Below are 25107 nucleotides of genomic sequence, written 5' to 3' on the forward strand. Positions count from 1 at the left end.
TGATTTGGTGTGACTGATTTTGATTTTGTTTCTTATTTTAAAATATCGCTATCAGTTTTGTTTTATACTATTCTACCAAACTTCACATCTTTATTGACGGGGGTGGAGAAAAACATTTGTGTCATCATAACAGTAATCTAGCTGTTAGATTATGTATGTCAAGTATTTAAATCATCCGGTCAGTTCTGTTTACTTGTATGATGTAAAATTTTGATTTATGTAATTGGCCTGTTGAAGGAAAAGGGAAGTTGTGGGAATATAAGGCGTCAAGTGCAATCCACCTCTACCCAATCTGTGGAATTCTCTGGATATGTCACTGATGTGCGTTTCATATCTGTATTTGTTTACTGTTTTTCTCAAGAAAATTAGATCTTATCACTCACACAGACATATAGAGTTACCTCGCGGGAAAAACCTTTTGGCCTTACAGCCAGATGACGCTGTACTCACGGTCAATTCAAAATTACGGTATTCTCCCTCCACACACACACACACACATTGCAGAACTCTTTCATTCAGCTTTATAAAATTGAGAAATTTATGTTTATATTAATATTTAAATTTGTATATTTAAAATGTATTACTTTCATATTCATATAAGTTAATGCCATAGTATACGTTACGATTATTTAGAAAGAAATTTAATATCCTGTTAGACTGTGCAATCAGGTTTTCCAATGGAGATTCACGCATATCTTAATTTTTTTTTTTAAATATAATTCTATTCAGTATGCACGAAAAATCAAAGGTAGAAAGGACATTTTTAGATATGAACTGCATTCCACATAATTATTATTATTACATTAATTCTTTTGGGGTCAAAAAGCTCATCGAAGGAGAGAGGGTTTTTTTTTTTTTTTTTTAATAATGTCCTACCCACGAAAGATTATTAGTAAACCTGTAGTACATGTGTATTGTGGGAGGGCTAAGGATTTTTCTCCCAATTTTTATCAATTATATATATATATTGAATTTTTTTTATGTATTTTTCAGTCTGGAAACTCTGCTCTAGAGACCAAACATGGAACTCTTTCAAGCCTCCAGACCTCCAATAAGCGGGAGATGGTCTCACACCGAACTATGAAATTCATCTCCCACCTAAAGACAATCACAAACATCCATGCCCATGGCGGGATTCGAATCCAGAGCAGGTACTCTAACCACTCGACCAACCAGGCCGACAATTAATATTCTTCTTTAGTTGCCTTATTTTGTACATTTCTCTTAGTTTTCTGTTTCATTCACAGACATTGGTAATTTCTCTCTTGCTTTGATTCGCAATACCAGAACATCCGGGAGGTTTTATTTCGTTTTTAAAATTTTTATGTGAATCCCACCTGCGAAAGGTTATAATCCTATGGCATATACAGGGTGTTCGGGATAAATTTGACAGTTTCGTAAGGAAAAAGAAAATCTTCTTTGTATCTATTAAATTTAATGAATTGACAAAAAAACATTACAGGCAGAGTTAATTACAATACTATCAACAAGATTTACTCAAAATAACCACCATTAGCATCGATCACAGCTTCAATTCTGCTTCGGAACCTCGAACAAGCTGATGCTACAGTCTCCCTGGGAAGGGCCGCAAAAACTGTTTTAATTTTATCCATTAACTGGGCTTTTGTATTACTGGAAGTGCGATTGGTGTCTTTTTCAACTGCGCCCCATACAAAATAATCCATGGGGTTAAGGTCTGGGGAGTTTGGAGGCCAAACATTTGGACTGGTGAAGTCGTAGAAATTTTCAGACAACCATTTTTGACTTTTCCCAGAGGTGTGGCAAGGGGCCGAATCCTGCTGCCATACATACGGCCTACCATTGGCTACCCTTGTTATCCAAGGCTTGACTACAGTTAGCAACTCCACGAACAAAGCCCGAATTCCAATGCCAGGGTTCTTCAACACCTGTTCCTGCAGATTTGCGAGGAATTCTGCTGTACGAACGCAATCAGATCGTCTGCTAGGGATCTTTCTTCTTGCTACATCCTCGTAGTCACCATTGCAAGTCTCTAGTTCATGCCTGATTGTTTTTACTGTATTCAGGGAGCATTGGGCAGCAGTCGTAATATCCTTATTTTGATGGCGGGCACGAATCATCATGATACAAGTTATTCTCTTCCATGATTCAGGTGGGTTCCAGCTATCCATCCTTTCTGACATCTTGTATATGAATGAAGAAGGGTCCAAACTTTTAAATGAAGAGAATTGTGTGTTAATACATGTAACTTAGGGGAAAATATAATTAATTATAAATATGTCAAATTTATCCCGAACACCCTGTAAGTACTGTTGGTGGACTAAGGGTTAAATAATCTGGAAATCCTGCACTAGAGACTAGTCATGGAAAACTTTATTCAGGTTACTTCAAGCCACCAGTACGAAGGGAGGTAGTCTCACATTGGATGATGAATTTCATCTACAACCTAAAGACATAAACATCCATGCTCAAGGTGGTATTTGAACCCACAGCTTGTTGGTTGGGGAGCAGATATTCTATCCACTTAACCAATCAGATCAGCAACGTGTTCGGCAGAATTGAAATTCGGCTAAATATACGAGGGAATGCAAACTTTCCATAATAGCATATTGGCATTAGTGTAGAAAACCCGCTCAATTTTATCGATATAGTTGAAGCAGAATGTGAGGGTTCTCGGTTGATTATTGCCATACAAGCTACACCTGTGAAATGGTCTCCACCAAACTTCAAGAGAACTTAATGTACTCTTCGTTTGTCCACGACGAGTGCGCTATGTTACATGACTTATCGATTCCGGTTTCCCCCGCCACTACTGCTAAATCTATTGTTGAAAGGTCTCTCATCATAATAGTTCGTACCATAAAACTTCATATAACCACATGGAATATAGGAAACCGAATGGCTTCTGAACAACTATGATATCGTCCGCGCTTTCTGTTCCTCCGATAATTTTCGTTAGTGTTACTCGTTTTAATAGACCATAGGTTCTGGTTGTCATTGATAGTGACCTAACAGTTTTTGGGTAGCTGACTTCATTATCGTCCTATTTCATCGATACGGTGTTTCCAGAGATCTGTTTGGGTAATTCTACCTTTACCAAATCTAGCAAACAGAGATGCCCACAATTTGCCTCCTAAAAATACGCATTTAGCAGATTTAAACACTGTAATTGTATGATTATAGAAATTAAGTGGGTATTGAATCCAACATTATTTCAAAGCCGAATATATAGAAACTACAAGAGTTTCGTGCCGAATATAGAAACTATATAAAAGTATCGGCGGATCCAAGCATAAGCAACCTTTCAGGAATTTCTGTAATTGTATGTATATTCGTAATGCACAAGGTTTTCATAACTCCGATCAAAATGAGATACAATTTTTTAAGCTTCCGGACAAATCTTTGTAAAAGTCAAGTGGAAAGTATTACTTAAATTACATGAGTTTGATTTTTTTTTTTTTTTTTATAGTGTAGTTTCAAATTTTTTCGTGTCTAATATTTTTCTTTGTAGTTTATGACACGGAAGTGCAGCCTGTTAGAGATTTGCCATTTTAGAAGAGCAGTTTTTCTCTTTTCTTTTCGTTTTCGTATAAGCATTAATATCAAACCCCCGTCAGTGAAAAATTATAAATCACTTCGAAAGCTATTCCTGAAATATCCGTGTGTTTGTATGATTGCTATAATTCATATACACGGATTTTTAAAGAAACCCTGAAAAAGTACTGTTTACAGCTTTCTGTTATCAAGGGGATGTTATGATGTTTGAAGAATACCTGTTCACGATTCTAGTCTCGTCTAAGAGAACTTCGGTAGAACTGTTGAGAAATATTTTTTTCTCCCCTCCTCTCTTTCACGCTTCATAATCTTGTGACCTGAAAGACATTTGATGAGTCTGATGTTGTGCCTTGGCTCACTGTCACTGAAGAATAATACGTTTCCGTTTCGTTGATTACCGTGTTCTCCGCATGCGGTATGTCGTTATCATATACAAGAGGAATGGGGAACAAGCATATCATAAACCTTGCTTCATTTACTGTTTTCCTAATTTTGCAGACCTTTACGGAACTTTCTACAGTGTCTATTTCTTCTGCGAAATCTCTTAGTGTTTCATTTTTAATGAAAACCATTTTATTATACTTAATTAGAAATTAATGAGTGAGACGTGATAATACTAGTTGATTAATGATATTTCAACTGAAATTCGAACTGTTTTTGCCTTCCAGCCTTAAAGTATATTTGCAAGCACAAGAAAAAAATAATTATTTAGTAAAAATCATCTACTTCGTTAGATGTACTTTTTCGGGGATTTATTTCGAAAACTTTATGCTGAAAACTGTAAGAACAGTTTCTGTTTGTTTTCTGTTCAGTTATTAGGCCTCGTACGATCTCTTCCGGCAACTTTACAGAGATCCCAGCAATCATTTTTATTTCTCTTTTCAGATTTAATTTCTCCGGCAGTCTGTGTGCATGTTTTGAATATTCTTCAGTAGAAGTCATAATAATATGTCTATGGTTGGTTTAATCTTAGCTCATTTCTTATATCTTCATTATCTGTTATTCTTATTTGCTGGCAAATTCTGTGGAAACGTTTTTCTTAGACCAATTATTCTTCCTGTTTCTGTTTTGATATTCAGTTTAATGTCGAAAGAGCAATTTAACTAATTCTGGTGAAATAATATCGACTTATTGGATTAAATTATTCTGAAAAACGAGCAATTCTTGGAAAAGGCTTGTATAAGAAAAGAAAATTTCAATATATTTTCTTGGGATCTTCCCCCCCTCCCCTCATTGCCATTCATTCATTCACTTCCATGGAGGTTATTATTAGCGATAGGGCATTTAGAGTTGGCATAGAAGTTTCTCGATAGGAGTTGTTTTTTTTTTTAATTTATGCATTAAGTAGTATGCAAATAGTGGTTCTTAAAAATCCTGAGATAAACTAGAATGGAAGTACTTGCCGGCGAGGATGGTCGAGTGGTGAGCGCAATAACCGCTACGGGTTCGAATCCAACCATAGATGCTTATGATTGTCCGTAGGTGATTTTAATCGCCTGGTGGGAGACCACTTCCTCGCTTATTGGAAGCCGAATATGGCTTTAAAAAGTTCTATGTTTGGTGTCTAGAACACGGTTTTCGGACCATATAAAATATAAATTAAAAAAAAAAAAAAACTTAGCCCTCCTCAGTACTAATAATTACTATAGGTTTACAACATTTCGTGGGTGGGAGTTACATAAATAAATAAATAAAAACTTATTAGTGATCATTCATCCATAGCATTCCTTAATTCGAATTATTGCGAGATTAGGAGTGTATAGTTTCTTTTTAATATTTTTTTAAAAGCAAAGGATTCCCGAATATGAAATGTTAATAAAATGATTTCGCTTTAAGAAAAAAAAAAATGTTGATGTTGCTACTGACTTATTTTTTTTTCTTTATAAAGAAAAACAACCACGTTAAAAGGGGGGGGGCGCTATAACTTACAACATGACAATAAAACTAGAAGATAATACCATGTAATATAATGTGACAGAAGAAAATAGTTCATAGGTTAATTGATTGATTGCCTCAATACAGATATACGTTCATTAATTTTTTTTTTTTGTTGTTGTTGTTGTTGTTGTTTGAGGCCTGCAAAGAAATGTCCTCGCTGTTAGCCTAGTGGCTATGCTCTTCGCAACTATATGCCTAGGGAAGGAGTGTCCTAGGTTCAATTCCCGTCGACGATGTGAGGAGCTTAAGGATCTTCCTCAGGCATAGCCAAGTTAGCCGGTCTTGGGCGTGGAGAGCAGGGTTTTCTCTCCAGTTTATCTGGGATTTTTCATCCGCAAGCAGGCAAACTTCCGCGTGAACACACGTGGATACAATCATGAATATCGCCCTTAGGGGATGTAGCAGAGAAATGGCGAATCGGCTGCATTAATACCCCAGTAATCCCCCATTATGAGGGGACTCAACCCGTCCTGGACGGATGAGAAGGATAGGATAAAGAAATGTCCTGGAAACTGGGATTCTTCATTTCGCAAAACAGGCAAATCTAGAACTTAGCAAATGAATCAACATGATGCATAGCCTCAAAATAGCTTTAGTTTCAGCCATAATCGTAAACAACAACATAGGTTGTTGACATGGGTGCCCGCAGAAAATGTTTCGGGGGGGGGGGAGCTTGGAGACAAATAATTACATCAATAAATGTTTATTTATTTATTTCTTTATTTATTTTATTTTTTTCCCACAAGTAGATCCCGGGAGGGGCAAGTTCCCCGTTTGTTTCCCTTCCTCCCCCCCTCTGCGGACGCCCATGGTATCAGCTAAATAAAGATCTATGAATTCGATTCTGGTAACTAGAGGAAATTTTTTTTTTTTTTTCTCTCCCCTAGACATGTTTCCACTTAATTCTAGAGTTAGTCGATCTTTGAAGACAAGTAGGATTTTTTTCCCTCCCAGAACAAAATCGGTCTTTGAGTCTCACATCTCAGAAAAATGGTGTGTAGAATATGCATGATTAGGAAATATCGCCTTTTATTAGTATGCCCAGAGAGCACGCTCTACCGCGCCGATAATAAGGGGTGGAAGCGGCTGCCCCTACTGATTCTTTAAAACTTAGGGCTGAAAAAAAAAAAAGTGTCGCCTACTCCCTTTTTGAAATGAAAAAGCGTTACAGGATTTATTCATTATTATTATTATTTTTTTTTTAAAAGATCGTTTAATGTTCATATACTAAAATTATGAAGCCTATGACTAAGTTAGCCGACTTGATTGACTAAGTGGCAGTGGATAATAGCATATTACTTTCACAACCTAATCTCTCTCTTAAGTGCTTGAGAAAACACATTATTTAATCTCTAGGCAGGATTCACAGAATATCCTAACCATTAACCTGCCCACAATACCAGTGTGCTATAGATTTGAAACCTGTAAGTGAACGTGATTTTATTTATTTATTTTTTTAAAGGTTTAAATTGGATATATGAATTTTTACAGTGAAACAACAATAAAGTGCATTGCAAATTACTGGCAAAGACACGAGGTGTCGGTATTTGCTCAGCAAATAATTAGTACACAGGCAGTATTAAGTGTAGAGATAGTATTTTAGCAGTATACGTGTGCATCAACACTTTCAGTTGATGGGCTCATTTATAAAGTACTTTGTATTTTTCAGTATAGAGGCTTTTATTAATCCAAAGTTGCATAATGTGTTTTAACTTACGTATATCGGCGTTTCTCCTAGTAGCCTATCCAGTTGTTTGCCGCAAGGTTTCGGCTTTTTTTTGTCATCCCTTAAGTGGAGGTGAGGAGGAGGCGTTTGAATCATATCATTTGTCTTTCAGAATCTATATCCTGTTCTCTACAGACTTGAATTGATTCACCATATTCTGCTTACATTTTTTTGCTAATTTATGCAAAACAGAACTGATATTTGAACTATAATCGTTGGAATGATAGTTCTGTAATCGATGGTTGCTTCGCAAAAGTCCCAAATTTGACGACCTAATTCCTTAATAATAATTTCACTATTAATAATTGGGAGAAGTGACTACTGAATTTTTGAGGGATCATAAAATGTGCACGCTTAGTTTTTTAAATAAACTTTATTACTCTTTAAATTAAATTTTTTATTACTCTTTAAAGGAATTATTTGTATATAAAAGCAACGCTTTTAAATGAGTACATATTGCTTTTGGTTTGCCATTAATTAATATAGGTCTTTAATCATTTGAATTACGTTTTTAAAATAATACAGTGAATTCATGCTTATTCATTTCATAAATAGCTTTTCAGGTTTGAGAATTAGCTGATTTGTCCATCTTTATGTATATAGTATTTACATGCACAGCATTAAATATTACCTGTTTTACGAAATCAGCTTTTGCACATGCATACCCGGTCCGGTCTAGCGGAATTTGATCCGCGCGGTTAGCCTAGTGGCTTTGTGCTTCGCAACCATATGCCTGGGGAAGGAGTGCCCTAGGTTCGATTCCTGTCAACGACGTGAGGAGCTCAAGGATCTTCCTCAGCCATAGCCAAGTTAGCCGGTCTTGGGCGTGAACAGCAGGGTTTTTTCCGCCAGTTTATCTGGTCTTTTTCATCCCGCAAGCAGGCAAACCGGTCTGAGGACACACGGATTACAGTCAGGAATATTGACCCAGCCATAGGTCTGATTCGTCAGCCTATGCCAGTTCCGGAGCCCGGATAAAATTTGGGGAGACTAGATGGTGCCGTGAACTCCCGTAAAAGGGGGGAACGCTGTATCATCGCTGACGCTTGTTGGACTTGAAATGCAAAAGGTGGCGAATTCGAATTCTTTTCGTCTTTATTATTTCTAATAAATACATAACATATCGTGATGATAAACGTTATATACAAAATACAGTTTCCACAAAATAATGCAATTTTTGATAAATACAATTTATTTCTCTTTTCAAATGGTGGTAGATACCTAAGATAACTGTTCACCTACTCAGCTTTGTGTACATGAATCAGGCTAATCTCCGTCCTATAAATAAGTACTTCACAGTTTGAAAGACGTTCTGATAACATTTATCACCTAGATGTGACTCCCTCTCATTTTGGAAACACTGTGCGACAAACTTTGGATACCCATTTCTCGAATCGGTGGTTGTAGAAAGACTTAATTTCCTGGGCACCTCCTAGTTCCGATACCTTACACTTAGACTTTTTAACTGATTTTTATTGGCTCAACTTTTAACTGAATTAAGAATTTAATTAAAAGTTGAACCTTGTTTTGGTTTTTGCAAACCGTGAGTTTTATTCAGAAGAAAAAAAAAAGTGGGGGGGGGGGGGAGAAATTGAAAGAAAGAAATGTGACTTGTTTAATACACTTAAGGTGCAGGAAGAAAGCAGTAATACCACTTTTGAATCTTGAGTATCCTGGTTCCTGGACTTTCTGCGCTTTGTGCATGCAGTGTGCTTAGACATATGCAATTACCAGTTAAAGCGTGGCTTTTAACCGAATGCATTAAATAACGTAGGCTAGTTGTTCATCTGTTGCCTGTGCCGTAATTTTGTTTCACCTTTCATTTATTGTTTTGTAAGCTAGTACGAGATGTGGGGATCTTCTCTAAAATATTCTAACGACTCAATATTGAATTGCGCCATTATTTTTCATGTCTGCAACAACGATAATCTTTTTAAAAAATAAATCTACTCACTTGTTTAATAAGACGTGAGAACAAACTTGGAGAGTGACTTAAAGTGCTTATTTAACACGAAATCACATAAAAAATTAAAGAATATAAATATAAATGGGATTAGTATATAAAATATGAATGTTTTATAGAAAAAAACTATTAATAAAAAATGCCGTTTTGTAGACTAAATACGGTTTATGCGACTTAAGGTCTCCTTATAACAAGGCAGTAGCTCTACACCATGTAATGAAAATAAGCTAACACTTTTTTTTTTTTTAAACTCGATAAAATTGCAAACAAACCGGAAAGAGTTTCACAAGCATCCATGTCATACTAGAATTCGAACGGAAAAAAAATGAAGGCGTTATCCCGGCCACCGAATATGGTACGAATTAATTTCTCTGTTTCCCACCCTTTCTCTCTCTCTTTTTACAGATACTAAATGTAGTGATGTGTTGTGGTGTTACAGAATGCTGTTGAGGATATCGTATACTGAAAGGCGGACAAACAGGTGGAAGCTAGAAAGGATGGACAGAACGTTAAGGCTCTTTATGGATATTGACAGAAGAAAGTTGAAATACTTTGGACACATTGAACGGATGGAAGGGGGACTTCTCAAAACACTAATAGAAGGTAAAGTTCCTGGAAAAAGAGGAAGAAGATAGACCGTCAATGAGATGGGTGGATGGTGTGTCTGGATTGACTGATCTTCAGAGAGTTGAAGCCTCCAGAAAACCACCTAGCGAGGACTGGTGTGTCACATCTCCGAGAATCTGAATGACCATATGTCATCTGTGGATGTCCAATGAATAGATGGATGGAAATACAGTGAAGCATTTGGAAAAGCGTATCTGAAGAAAATAGGCACTGCATTTCTCGGAATATGACACGAGGAAGGAATTCTCAGATTTTTTTTAATAACTTTTATTAAAAGCTGTTAAAAGTTAACTGTGCTTTAACTACTTACTACTGTTCTTACCACAAATACTTTTTTTTTTTTTAATCTTAACTGAGATTATGAAGAAATACCAGTTCGTATAAAGCAGAAAATTGATCGGTGATATTCTAATGTTAGAAATTAGCAACTTTCATCAACTAAAAGTACTCAACTTCCTACCACGAGCTGATGCACGTGTGTAACTTGTGTGCTAAACAATTACACACACATTTTTAACTCGATGCCTTGAATGGTTTGACTTATATGTTTTGTTATGAAGCCTTTAAAGCATTTAGTTGGTTGCATAATAAACAAAATCACCTCGCCACTGAGCTATTATCCAGAATAGTTTATATTTTTATGCGCTTTTCTTTATTAGAATAACTTTTTTGAGAAATTGTTATGTAATACAGTCATCTGCAATTCCGAAACCTCATAATATTAAAATATACACATTTCAGAAGTTTCTGTATACAGTACCTCGTTATTATTTTCCCCTTTTTATTCGAGGGTTAAAAAGTTACGGATTATATTTTCAAGACAATTGGTATCTTCTGTACCGCCTTAATATTCATTAGATGACATTTGTTCTTATATCTTTCCTTCAGAAATGCGTCATTATTATCTGTACTCATTATTATACTTGTCATATTTTATATCTTGCAAGGTACATGAGGACTCATTAACACACTTCAGTAATTTCACGGCATTATTGCACCATCTTAGTAGCATCTTCTTGTCTCTTAACATTTTGCGTCATAAATGTATGTTGGGTAAGGCAGTTTTGTTTTGTAAGAAAGCTCCTGAATACAAATGCCATGTTTATTTTTCAAGGATATATTTTCATACTTTAGTACAGGAATATAACGGTCTATATTTTCCATACTTTAGTACAGGAATATAAAATCTAGTGAACAGATTTTTAACGCTTACTGTACAAAAATATTTAATTGCTATGTAATAATCACCTCGTATTCAGGGGTGAAAACAAAAGAAGAGAATAAGAGTCAAAGTTTAGGTTAGTAGGGAATCCAACTGCGGTAAAATTGCGTGTATGTGCGCGCGCGCAGTGAGGTGATTTTCAGGGAGACAGTCGCCGGAAACTTATGTCCCACTCAATTTTTGTCCCCGATTTCTTATTTATTTATTTATTTTGCCTTCCAGTTTTATATTCGCCATTACGAATTATTAAATTCGTAATGGCGAATTTAATTAATTCGCATTAATACGTAATTAATTTAATAATTAATTAATAATTAATTTAATAATTATTGCTTTCCTTGTGAGATATTGACTAAGAAATTTGAAGCGAATTCTAGTATATTGAAAAAGATATTCTTCAGAAATATATTCCACCTGTTAATTAACGCACCAAGCTAAGTGGCGTAAAAAGCAATGTTTTGTTAATTAGATATATACTAATGAAATGCTTGCAAAAAATAATGTACAGTTAAAAATGTTTTTTCTAAAATTGCGGAGGGAAAAATAGTTACTTTATTTGTGGGAAGGAAGATTTAAAAATTGTTACTACAATGGTTTCAGTCCTGAAGTTAGCTTTTGATTATCATATCAATAATTTGTAATATAGTATTCTTGTATGGCAGCATAACTTATTATCAAAACAGTTGAACCCGCAGCTATTTTTGGTATGTGCACTGTAGATATTTTTTTCTTTTATTAAAATAGTTCATTTGAAAGAAATCATCCTAAATACTTCATTAAATTCTGTCAAGCGGGAGAAATTATTACCCTATTTTCAAACATATTATTCGATAAAAACGGTCCAGTTATAGCAAAAAAAAAAAAAAAAAAAAAAAAAAAAAAATCAAAGCATTTTGCCAATAAAAGATGGAAATTTATAATGGGGAAGGGGTGTGGGAGAACTTTCATCGAGCAGTCTTGAACCTGATTTAACAACAAAAGTGCTACACTGCAGCTGTTATGTATTTATGTATTGGACTAAATAAACATTATCTTATCAGGTTTGTATATAATCAGTTATATACAATACATTTTGAAGTTATTCAGAATTCATTTTATGATGTCTGTGACAAAGGTTATTGAAAGTGTGTATGCGTACACATACATCACCTCACTTTTATAACTTGTAAAAATTTTCTATTATGAATGTGTGAAATGGATGCTGGACCACAGTAGTGAGGCAATTGGGATGTGTATCTTTCTATCCAAGGTTGCTGACTGAATGAGATCACAGCATGCAACCAAGAACAAAGTATTTTAATTATTATTACTCGACACCTCCAGGGAGTCCAAAGACTAATCGAGGGATGGCAGCTACTCTACAACTCTGTCTCCACCACTAACTACAGCTAACTGCATCATCTACACCAATGCCATCTACTGTCTACCACCACCACTAGTATTTTCACAGACTGTTGCAAACATCCATGCCCATGGCGGGATTTGAACCCACAGCCTTTTTGATGGAAAACAGATACGCTAATCACTCAGCCAACCAGGCCAACCTTGTATTATGTACAGCTTGGTATTAGTGTGAATGATTTCTAATAATGAGTGAGTTTTACATTACAAAACATTGTAAACATATTTGCATTGAAAGGGGAAAAAAAAAACACTGGGAGTCTTTATTCCAGGATCACTTCACAGGCACAGACTACTGTCTACCACTTTATGTCCACAAAGCATGCTTTAACCTACAGTTAAAGCAAACTTTATTTGTTTCACTATCCATTCCTTGTCAATTTAGCATGAAATTAGTTACAATGTCTATAGTTACAAGTACATATTTATGACCTCAAAGTATGGAAAGAGGAAAAGTGAATTTGAGAATACAAAATCTTTAAAGAAATTAAAAGCATTAACATTAAAAGAGTCATGAAATTTATAGGACTTGATCCAAGTTTCGCTTCTCCCTTTCTATGATAAGCAGCATCTTAATACACAAAAAAATGTTTATAGCATATTATTTGATATTGTGGATTTCAAGCTATATTCCTGGAAGTTGAAGGTTTTCTTCACTTGGCTTTAAATAATATTAAAGATCCCAAGAAATTATATTCTTGTTTGATCCTTTTTCCAATTGTAAGCAAACAAAGTTTGCATGTGAAGAATCTTGATGACTAGGCTACTTGTATATAGAGGCAAATAATATCACATTAATTGTTTTAGTATTCCATAATGCAAAGCACACATCCTTTTGGGTGTGTATAATGGTTGGTAAGGCTACTGCCCAGAACCTTTGCATAAGTAAAGGATCTTCTCCTAAAGCTAGGCAATTATATTATTATTATTATTATTATTATTATTATTATTATGGGTATCTCCATGGAGTCAGTTGACTCATCACGGGAGACCCAAACTAGCAAAACAATATCTGTCATATCTCTTCTTGAATTCATTTACAGATGAAGAACTCACAACTAAGTCAGGCAATGAATTCCACTCATTCATCACCCTCCAGGCAAAAACCTTGTTCTCACACCCTTGTTAACCACACTCTTCTTTAATTTCCAGGGATGACCTCTTGTTCTTCCATCACCATCACACAGCTGAAACATTTCTCCTCCATCAATCCTATAAAAACCTTTCAGTAATTTAATTCTATCTTATCCCCTGTTCTCTGCCTATCAATCAACCTCTGCAATCCACAAGCTCTCAATCTATCAATGTAGGGAGCATTTTTACATCACTCACCAACTTAGTCACTCTTCTCTGAACCCTCTCCACAGTCTCCAAGGAATCCAGGTGACCAGACCTGAGCACAGTAATCCGAGTGTGGAAGTATCAACTCTTTATAAAGGGGAATAATAACCTCTCTATCTCTGGATGTCCCTAACCTCAATGAGTGACCCGAAGGATTTAACTCATTTATTCAGTGGTAGTCCTACTCAGTAACAGACAAATACACCCTGTCAGCAAACAGAACTGCTCATCTCCTGTGGAAAAGCATCCATCAAAAATCTCGATAAAGGCTATGTTAGTAGAAGCCATACTATAGGCAAGCATCCAGACCCAGAAGAGATACCAAGGTTGAAGTAATGCAGAGGTCACATATTTCCCATATACAAATAATGAAAAGATGTGACACCTTATTATAAATACTCTGGATTAGAACCAGTTGTTAAAAGTGTTTCACTTGGTTATAAATAATATTAAAGATGCCAAAATGCCTATGGATAATTAGGATTCAATTTACAACAGTTGGCTTAACAATGGTGTTCCAAGAGCCAATTAATTCATAAAAGTAGCAGTTTCATAAAAGTTTACTGTGTCAAAAAAGAAACAATCCACAGGCAGTGCATGTTTGAAATCAGCTGCCCACGAAACACACTCAAGATAACTTGAGGTGCAGGAAATGAGCAGTCATGGTGTCTCATCGAAACCATGTTTTGCAAAGTTTGTTTTCTGATAAAGAAGTCCAATATATACCATATTGCTGTTCAAATTCCTCCATTATGTTTTTTATAACTGATTCCTAATGTATTCAGCAATGAATATTCTTTTTTCAACTGCTAAGATCATTTTTATACTTAAGTGTTCCTGAATATGAAAGGACAGCAATAAGTTTTAATAATATATACATTTTATATGGAATGTGTTTCTTTTTTGAACACCCTGTATGTACATGTGTGGCATGATATCACACACGTCATGTCACATCACTGTTTTGACCCATTCAAATTTTATGTAGGTATATTATCTAAAATTGTGCAAATATCTAATATATATACCACCAAGCTGAGTTGGCTAAGTGGGATAGCATATCTGCCCATAATAAAATTTAATGGAATGAATACAGCACAAAGAAAAATAATTAAACAGCAGATTTAATCGTTCCAATATTTCATCTTTGTCTCAGGGACATCTTCAGGAATAACATATTCAAATTGTAGTAACACACATTTCTTCTAACAATAGTTAGAAGAAATCAGACCATTTTAAGTCTAAAGTCCTATCAGTGGTGCCCCCCCCCCTATGAGTGCTGTTTGTTAGCCTCAGCTTTAGGCAGGAGTCCTAAGAAATTTTAAAGTTTCCCAAAACTTGAAAAGTATAACACAACCATATTTATTTAGATTAAGCTATTTTTTAAATCTCCTGCTGATTCTAAAAAGAGTTATTGAAGTTTGTGCTGTAATGAAGTATAGTAGTTTTTTTTTTTTTTTAATCTGAATGGGGAAATCACGTGAACTTTTAGATACCATAAAAAGAAGGAAAACTGCATATCTTGGTCACCTACTTCGTAATGAAAAATATAAGATACTTCAATTGATTATAAAAGGGAAGATAAATGGAAGAAGAGGACAAGGAAGACGAAGAAAATCTTGGCTGGCAGATATCAGACAGTGGACTGGTATGAACTCTGAGAGACTGCTCAGAATAGCTGAGAATCGCTCAAAATTTGCCAAGGTGGTCGCCAACCTCCGATAGGAGATGGCACTCAAAGAAGAAGAATCTGATTCTATGCACGTTATCCAAAACATGGGCTGCCAGACTTCACTGACCATAGTTGTGGTGGCAGATATAATTAAACATGCTGTTGAATTAATTTTATGAGTGTAAACCAGCACCTAAGCCTAAATATGCATTTAGCATATATAATGTCCAAAATAAGCTGTTGGTTCAAATCACATCATGGGCATTGTGAGTGTGTTTGAGTGATAGATGAATTTGTTTGTTCTGTGTTACACTAGAATCCCACTTGTTAGAGGCCTGAAGTGGGATTGTAGTCTAACACAGAGTAAAGAGAGAAAAAAAAATTCTCTATCTCAAAGAGAGAGAAAGAGAAAAATGGGAAACATCTAAAAACAGATCACCACAAAAAGAATTTATCAACTAGAGAAAGCAAATTCCACCTGAAAGTAAAGCACTTCTCCAGGATTAACCATATGCTTAAAGTGACATGACATTAGCTACACATTATTTATAATCATTGTTCCATACATTCAACAGGCTGCTGATTATCTACTCTTTGACTATTCAGTTACTGGACTCTATCCAGATGTTTCTAACACAGCACAACACATCAGAATGACAAATGGCTGGCATTCAACAACAGATTTATCCAAAGTATTGTTCAGAATTATTTAATATTGTTACGGAATGCATGTAAAAAGATTTTAGAAAAGACTAATTTTGAACTAGAATGATCATGTAGAATGATTTTAAATGTTGACCTTTATTTCTAGAATTAAACAATCATCAGGATGGTTATCTAATTGAAGATGAGAGAAGGGTTTCTTGATAGTTTTGATTTAAAATTTTACTTACTGTTCCTTGCAGTAATTATTATAAAAACAATGAAAAATTATTAGACTAATGCAGAAGCTGCAGCTTTGTACTTATTTCTTATTGGATTTTATTATTTAGGTAAGTGAAGTGTATTCTAATATGGAAGACTGCTGGCATGATCTCACAGCTACCTTGCCTTTATCAGGAATGAACTCAGCTTTGCATGCGTCTTCAGTGTCACCTCTTGCCAGAACAAGTGCATTGTATCCTCCCACAAGTGAAGGTTTGATTTCTTTCACACACATGCCACCAAATATCAGTGAGACATTCCCAAGTGTTTTGTTGCAGAATGCAACTCTACCTCCACCAGTGTCTGACGGAAACAACTTTAGTTATACTCCTCAAACAATTGGTAAGTTGACCTTCTCAAACTTTAGTGCACAAATCCCTGATAGTTCATTAGAAAATTAGAAAGATGAGATTTCTGCATATAATGTGTTAGGCTCATGTCCAAGTAACTCCGCTTTATAGAAACCTAATTAATGTTATGATGATAGTTAATTCTTGCACATTGTCTGCTCTTTTCTGTCAAATGTGTGTATTCTCTGGTCTCTTCATCTGTCTTGCAGGATGAAAAATCTGAATATCTGGAAGGAAAAAGCACAGCCACTTCCATATGAGTCTGGCTACCTTACCTTCAACTGAATGGAATTTAAAGGGATTAAATATATCCATATAATAAAATAGATGTCTATTGAAGATGGAACCTATGCAACAAGATGGGTGTGCTCAGGGCCGGCGGGCATGCAGGCGCCGTTGCGAAGGGGGCGCCCCCGCCAGGGCACCGTTCATAAGTTCATTTTTAAGAAACAAAATTTTTATCATGAAAACAAAAAATTCTTAGAATGATCAATATTAAAATAAATATTGGCCGGATACACCGAATAAAAATTTTTAAAAATTATATATTGCCGTCTCTTTGATCAGCCGGCTGTTTACAATTTTGCAGCAAGAGCAGGCTAAATGCTTGCCTAAAGAATGTTGTGTCTACTGCAGTCTATCTGAAGTGAAATGGTGAACGGTTTTTATGTGCAGAAACGAATTTTTGTATAAAACATTTGTTGCTAGTTAACCAGTCATATGGTATGCATCTCAGTAGGCTACTGACAGTAGCGCAGTGCGGACTATTATTTTGTCTCTGTGTCGTGTTGTGTAATAATTTCTTGTGGGTATAAAATAGAAATGGAATCAAAAATTAAAAAAAAGTTATCCGGTGCATAAAATCATAAGCATCATGCTGCGAAAGAAGCAGATGTTAAGAAACAAACTTGGGCTCTTAATAAATTTGTTAAAATATTAAAATATTCTGATGCAGATTATAACCAACTCAATACATCAGAAATCAGAGTTGAAGAACCATGTACATCATCCAGTTTGCATGAAAGTACTATTGCAACTATTGAACAAGATAACAAGATGCATGATTTAAGTGAAAAATAGTTAGAAGATTTAGTTGTAGTTGACCATGAAACTAACACATTGTTATTCTCTGTAAATTTAGAAGATCCAGGTGAATGGGGAAATATTGATGAAAAATTACGAGTTTAATTGAAATGGGACCTGTTCAAAAGAAAAATATAATATATTCCAGAGATACATATGGTCATAAATTTGGCGACACGTATTATAATTGAAAAATGGAAAACGGTGACCTCGTGCCAAGAACATGGCTCATTTATTCCGAAACTTTAAATTCTGTTTTTTACTTTTGTTGCAAACCTTTCGCACCTACCGAATCAAGTTGTCTTGTAGAAGACTATAACGATTGGAGAAATGTAAGTACAACTTTGCATATACATGAGACTAGTTTAACTCACATGAAAAATTTCTTAAAATGGAAGGAAGTTGATAAAAATTTAAAAAACAATACTCCTATTGATTGAGAGACTCAATGGAAAAGGAATATTGGACGAGTGTTTTAGAACGCATGATTGAAATTATAAAATTCCTTGGTAGCCAAAATTTAACTTTTTCGCGGATCATCTGATAAATTATATGAAAGGAATAATGGCAATTTTTTAAAATTAGTCGAACTGTTTGCGAAGTTTGATCCCGTTATGGAAAATCATGTTGAAAGGACCCTACAACGAAACAATAGAGTACACTATTTGAGTAAAGACAGTCAAAATGAAATATTGGAAACTTTAAGTAACGCAATTAGGGATACAATTTTATTATCAATTTGAAAATCTAAATATTATTTCATAATTTTAAACTGCACACCTCATGTAAGTAAAACAGAACAAATGACCATTATTATTTGCTTTGTTTCCTGTGACAATGGAATTGTTAAGATCAGGGAAAACGTTTTAGGTTTTGCAGATATATCAGATTCCACAGGACGTGATTTACGTGCAACAATGATGGAACAACTGGAAAAATGGAACATTCCCATTGAAGACATGCGAGGTCAAGGGTATGACAATGGAGCAAATATGAAAGGGAAAAAATATGGGCTCCAAAATTTGCTTTTAAACAAAAATCCTCAAGCTTTTTATGTACCATGTGCTGCTCATACTCTAAATTTAATCATTAACGATGCAGCCAAAGTGAATGCAGATACATTTAGTTTCTTTGCAATTATTCAAGAAATATAAAATTTCTTTTCATGCTCTTACAAACGTTGGGCAATCTTTTTAAAGTTCGTAAAAAATTTAACATTGAAACAGCCTTCAGATACGCGATGGGAAAGTAAAATTAATGCAATCTGCCCTCTACGATATCAGTTACGAGAAATTTACGATGCACTTTTCGAAATTTTAAATAATGAAGATTTTAATAAAGAAACTCAGCATGAAGCACAAACATTATGTGCTAAAATAAAGGACTACAAATTTATTTGCTCTCTTATAACTGGGCATGATTTACTTAACAGAATAAACCCTGTGAGTAAAATGCTTCAAGATAAAAATATGAACATTGCACTTGCTTTAGAATCTATCGAAAACTTAAAAATATTCTTACAAGAGTATCGATCAGATGCAAATTTTAAAGAAGTTCTAAAACGGCAAAAGAACTTAGTGAAGAGGTGGACGGAGAACAAGAATTTAAAACTGGTACGGAAGTCCGACGACGAAAGAAGACACAGCAATTTGACTACAAGCATCATGACGAAACGCCACAATCGCCAGAAGATAAATTTACAGTGAATGTGTTTTATACACTTCTAGACATTGCAATGTGTTCCTTAATAGAACGTTTTGAACAACAAAAAACATATTATGATAATTTCAATTTCTTGTATAGATTACTACAAATTAATAACGAAGACTTACGAAAAAATTATGACGATTTAGAGATTCTCTTGAAGGACGGCGACAATAAAGACGTAAATGCAATAGAACTATATGACGAGTTGTGTACTTTCCGGGATATTTTTCGGAAGGATAATTTAAATATTCAAAACCCTTTTGATATTCTTAATTTTATTTTGTCCAATAATTTATCTTTCCCTAACTTTTCAGTTGCTTTAAGAATACTGTTAACCTTACCTGTTAGTGTAGCAAGTGGTGTACGTTCCTTTTCCAAGTTGAAATTGATTAAAAGTAGGTTTTAATTTAAAACCTACTTAAGAACAAGTATATCACAAAAAAGGCTTGTTAGTTTGGCGTTAATAGCTATTGAAAATAATATATGTGCGGAATTGGACGTTAACACCATTATTTATAATTTTATGAATATGCAATCAAAAACCATAAAATTTTAATTTAAAAAAATGTCAAGTATATTTATGTAATTTAATTTATTGTCTTATTCTGTAAAGATGTTATTTTTTGAATACTTATTAAATGTTCTAATTATTTCAGAATTCTTTTCTTATTTTCTCATCTATCTTGAGTTTCTTTTATTTTCCTAAAAGATAGTTCCACTTATAAAAATTATTAAAAAATTTTGAAATGAAAGAATTTTTTAAACTTTAGTTCAAATAAATTTTAACTTTAATTAAAATTCATTTTAATTTTGTTAGCGATTCGGGTCAGTGAGAAGGCTATAATCCCTGTATCATTATATTCAACGATTAAAGTGAAGTGGCTTTATCAAAATTTGCTTTAACTTTTGAGAATTTTTTTGAATATTCGGGTTTTTAATGATTATCCTGCTTAGTCAACACCCGTGGTTCGTTACATTTAGGGAACAAATGTGTGGCTGTTCTGTCAAAATTTATTTAAGAAATTTAAAATAATTAAAATTTTTATTATTGTAAAAGAACCACACAAGCCTGGATCATTACAGGGGCGCTTAGATAGACATTGCATGCGGGTGGCAAAGACCCTAGCACTGGCTCTGGGTGTGTGCTTCAAATTTCTATGACAGTAATAGGTTCTTGTTGTATTTATCAGATGGAAAAATATGTTTCTGTATGCTTTTACTGTCAGCAACTTCAATTAATGTTCTTTTATCAAACTTTCAAATCGTATTGAAAATTCTCCTCTGATTCGACAATTAAAAAGACATCATCTGCAAAAACAAATTCTGATGTGTATATATAATTCAGTTTCCTGCTTTAAATATCCTGGATTAGCTTATAATCTTTAATAGCATCAGTCATCATCGATAAAGTAGAGCCTCCATAGCTCGGTCGGTATAGACGAAGTCCTTTGGTCAGAAAGACCTTGGTTTGATTCTCTTCCATGAGATGAGGAACTTTATCTGATTTCTTTCGACTGAAGAGGAGTTAGCCAGTCTCATATGGAGGTAGAGGACTTTTCATCACTCAGAACAGGCAAACTGGCCCATGAACACACATGGATCTACAGTCAAAAAATACATACTTAAAATCCCTCATTGGAGGGCTCAACCAGTCCTAAGGGACAGATGAGGAAAATTGGGGAATTCCACACAACAACATCATCATCAGTAAAGTAAACATTTTATAAATAATAAATTCCCCCATCAACACCCATTATTATTAAAAAAAATTTCTTCACTCTTCATTTGTTGTCCTAAAATAATATCTATAGAGCACTTATAGAAGTGCCATATCTATCCTTCACAAATGATTTGTTGAGATTTCTTTCTTCACAAGGGTTTCCATTTTTTTTTTCATAAACCTTATTAAACCTTCCCAAGATTTAAAAAATAAAATAAACACTCAAATTCTATTATTTTTTTAGAATTTAATGTGATCCTGGGTACTTATTCCTGCTTTGAATCCACACTGGGCTTCATCCATCTGATTTCTTATTAGAGTCCTTAATTTGCTTTAGAATTCTAGAATATATCTTATCAGGAATGCTAAGATGTAAACTTCTTCAATGATTATGATAAACTCTATCCACTTCTTATTTTATAGATTGGAAAATGGTAGACATAATACCAATCTTTTGTAATATTTTTCTTCTTCCAGACTTTCGTTACCTAGAAACTCTAAGGAACAGATTTTCTCCTGCCTTTACCTAAATTTCTCTGGAGCTGTCCAACTTGACCTGATGCTTTACCAAATTTCATTTTCTTAATAGCCACCTTAATTTCTTCTGCTGTAATTGCATTCTCTGCATTATCATTTTTGTCCTCTTTTCCTGACTCTTGTCCTTCACTAGAATCTAATAATAGATTAATTTGTTAGAAAAATGTCAATAAAAAATTATACATATATGAATGGTTACTTAAGACTACCTACAACTATATAATATTGTGTGGTATGTTAACAGTCTTAAGTAATTGCAGAATCAGGACTCTATCTTGTTATATTAATAAGTAGCAATATTACAAAGATGGTCTCTGTTTAGATTGGGCTATTGCCATGTGAATCTGACATTGAACCTATAGTGTCTCTCTCTGATATTAAAGTTAACGAAGGCAATGTTTTTTTTTTTTTTTTTTTTTGAGAATTTCCTTGTATTCATCAGTTAGTGAGATTTTCTTATACAGTGTAACAAGGATGAACAAAGTTTAAAGACATGATGATGAAAAGCATCTTTTTTCAGTAGCAGGAGTGATTTAGATAAAAGCAACTAATTTCGAATGAATCATGTCATTATCCTGCTATTTGGCATCCCCATGAATCAAATTGTACAGAATTTTAAAAAAAATGAATTATTCATATTCAAACCTTTGCCATATTTCATATATTTTTGTTCCTCAGCTTTCATTAGTATTAGCACTGTACTTTGTTAACAACTATAATACTAAACTTGAACAAAGTGAACTTATCAAGAAATTATATTCTTTGTGTTAAGGCTTAAGTGCTAGGAAAAACTCATGATAAAAGTTTAATTGAGTGAAACAGTACTAGGAATAAAACTATTAAAAATAGTATTTAATGCTTCCAATATTTCACCTCAGTTACAGTTTCCAGTTTACATCCTAGACCACCAACAGATATCTATATGCCCCACATAGTTAGTCTTTTATCCACTTGTTTCAGTTAGTTTTGTGCTGTCTTTGTGCATGAGTATGTGTGTTACAAGTCTCATTTTGTACTCCCTGACAATGTCTCTGTAAATGAGTTCAAATGTTGGAAGCATTAAATACTAATTTTAATAATTTCCTAGTGCTGTTTCACTGCATTAAACTTTTATCATGGAATTATATTCTTCTTTAATCCTTTATCCAAGTGTAAGGAAACAAAGTTTGCATGTCAAGTATCTTCATGAGTAGGCTACTTGTATATAGAGGCTAATGACTTCACATCAGTTGCAGTTTTAATTTAAATTATAACCAAGTGTGAAAAAACTTTCTACAATTATCTCTGATCCAGAATATTTTAATAAGGTGATACACCTTTTCACCACTTGTATATGGGGAAACATATGATTTCTGCATTAATTCAACCTTGGTTTTCTCTTCTGCATTCTGACTTCCACTGTTGAGATCTCAATAAAGGTTGAAGCTAGTCTGGGTAGTGGTCCTTCCCATAATGCACAACATTATACACATCCAAAAGGATATGTGCTTTGCATTATGAGGTACTAAGGCAATTAATGTGAAGTCATTATCCTCTATATACAAGTAGTCTAGTTGTGAAGATACTTCACTTGCAAACTGTTTGTTTACACTTGGATAAAGGATTAAACAAAAATATAATATCTTGGCAAGTTTGATTTAAATTTATGACCAAGTGAAAAAAAAAAAAAAAACTTTATAACACTAAACTGTAAATGAAAGAAATATTTACCTGTTAGTTCACCCATGGTAGTAATACTAATGCACCATAGACTAACAGCCTTTTGTTTGTGGGATGAACATTACAAAATATATGTAAGTAAGTTACTAATTATAATGAAGAGCCAAAGGCTTCAATTCGGCGACATGAACTTATTTAAGTTAAGGGATATTATATCCCATATTGTTTCTTAGCCGAATAAGAAACTCAAAGTGTTTCATGCTGAATGAAAATTTCAGCATGAAACAACTAATAGGGGTGGAGCAAGCTCCGATCACTATTCTTGATATTTACCCATAATGTGAACTTAACTTCTAGGAGCTGTATTACTGTTCAACATTATGAGAGAAGGTCACTACCCAGACCGGTTTTGACCTTTTTTGAGGTCTCATCAGTGAGTTAAATAAGTTCATGCCGCCGAATTGAAGCCTTTGGCTCTTCATTATAATTAGTAATTTAATAGGACACCTCTTGGCAATTCTCATAGAAGGGATGTAAGTTCTGTTTGCTACAAACTTGGTATTAACTTGGTCTACCTACCCAGACCGGTTTCGACCTTTTTTGAGGTCTCATCAGCGAGTTAAATAAGTTCATGTCACCGAATTGAAGCCTTTGGCTCTTCATTATAATTAGTAATTTAATAGGACACCTCTTGGCAATTCTTATAGAAGGGATATAAGTTCCGTTTGCTACAAACTTGGTCTACCTACTGACTGATGAGACCTCAAAAAAGGTCGAAACCGGTCTGGATAGTGACCTTCTCTCATAATGTTGAACAATAATACAGCTCCTAGGAGTTAAGTTCACATTATTGGTAAATATCAAGAATAGTGATCGGAGCTTGCTCCACCCTTTCTATGAGTTGCCTCAGCTTGCACTACCTTCAAGGGTCAGTTGCTGCACTATCCAGGTATTTGCTTACGCTTGGAATCGCCGAACTTTATATAGTTTCTATATTCGGCATGAAACTCTTTGAGTTTCTTATTTGGCTAAGAAACAATATGAGATATAATATCCCTTAACTTAAATAAGTTCATGTCGCCAAATTGAAGCCTTTGGCTCTTCATTATAATTAGTAATTTAATAGGACACCTCTTGGCAATTCTCATAGAAGGAATGTAAGTTCTGTTCGCTACAAACTTGGTATTAACTTGGTCTATCTACTCACTGATGAGACTTCAAAAAAGATCGAAACCGGTCTCGGTAGTGACCTTCTCTCATAATGTTGAACAATAATACAGCTCCTAGGAGTTAAGTTCACATTATGGGTAAATATCAAGAATAGTGATCGGAGCTTGCTCCACCTCTATTAGTTGCCTCAGCTTGCACTACCTTCAAGGGTCAGTTGCTGCACTATCCAGGTATTTGCGTACGCTTGGAATCGCCAAAGTTTATATAGTTTCTATATTCAGCATGAAACTCTTTGAGTTTCTTATTCGGCTAAGAAACAATATGGGATATAATATCCCTTAACTTAAATATGTAAGTAAGAGTTTATAAGACAGAAAACTGGAATAAGATAGTACTGATTATTTTAATTAAAAACACATTTTATTCTAATTACATAGGATTTCTTCAGGCATACTAGTTGGCAAACAGTAAAGACTAACAAAGGTGACAACCACTATGCAGCTATACAAGAGATGGATGTTTTTTAAAATATT

At 34.4% G+C, this 25107-nt stretch overlaps 1 protein-coding gene across 2 annotated transcripts in view; it reads left to right on the plus strand.

Annotated features, from left to right (window-relative positions):
• Window positions 1–25107, plus strand: part of cnc (NFE2 like bZIP transcription factor cap-n-collar) — a 154642-nt gene that overhangs the window by 109326 nt on the left and 20209 nt on the right. For both annotated transcript variants that reach the window (XM_090412962.1, XM_090412961.1), the window contains exon 5: window positions 16417–16690. In XM_090412962.1, coding sequence (XP_090269088.1) covers window positions 16417–16690 — 274 coding nt within the window. The remainder of the gene's footprint in view (window positions 1–16416; window positions 16691–25107) is intronic.

This window comes from Typopeltis vanoorti, chromosome 23 (assembly GCF_054136105.1).
Source record: "Typopeltis vanoorti isolate ZY-2024b chromosome 23, IOZ_Tvanoo_1.0, whole genome shotgun sequence".
Classification (NCBI taxonomy): Eukaryota; Metazoa; Arthropoda; class Arachnida; order Uropygi; family Thelyphonidae; genus Typopeltis; species Typopeltis vanoorti.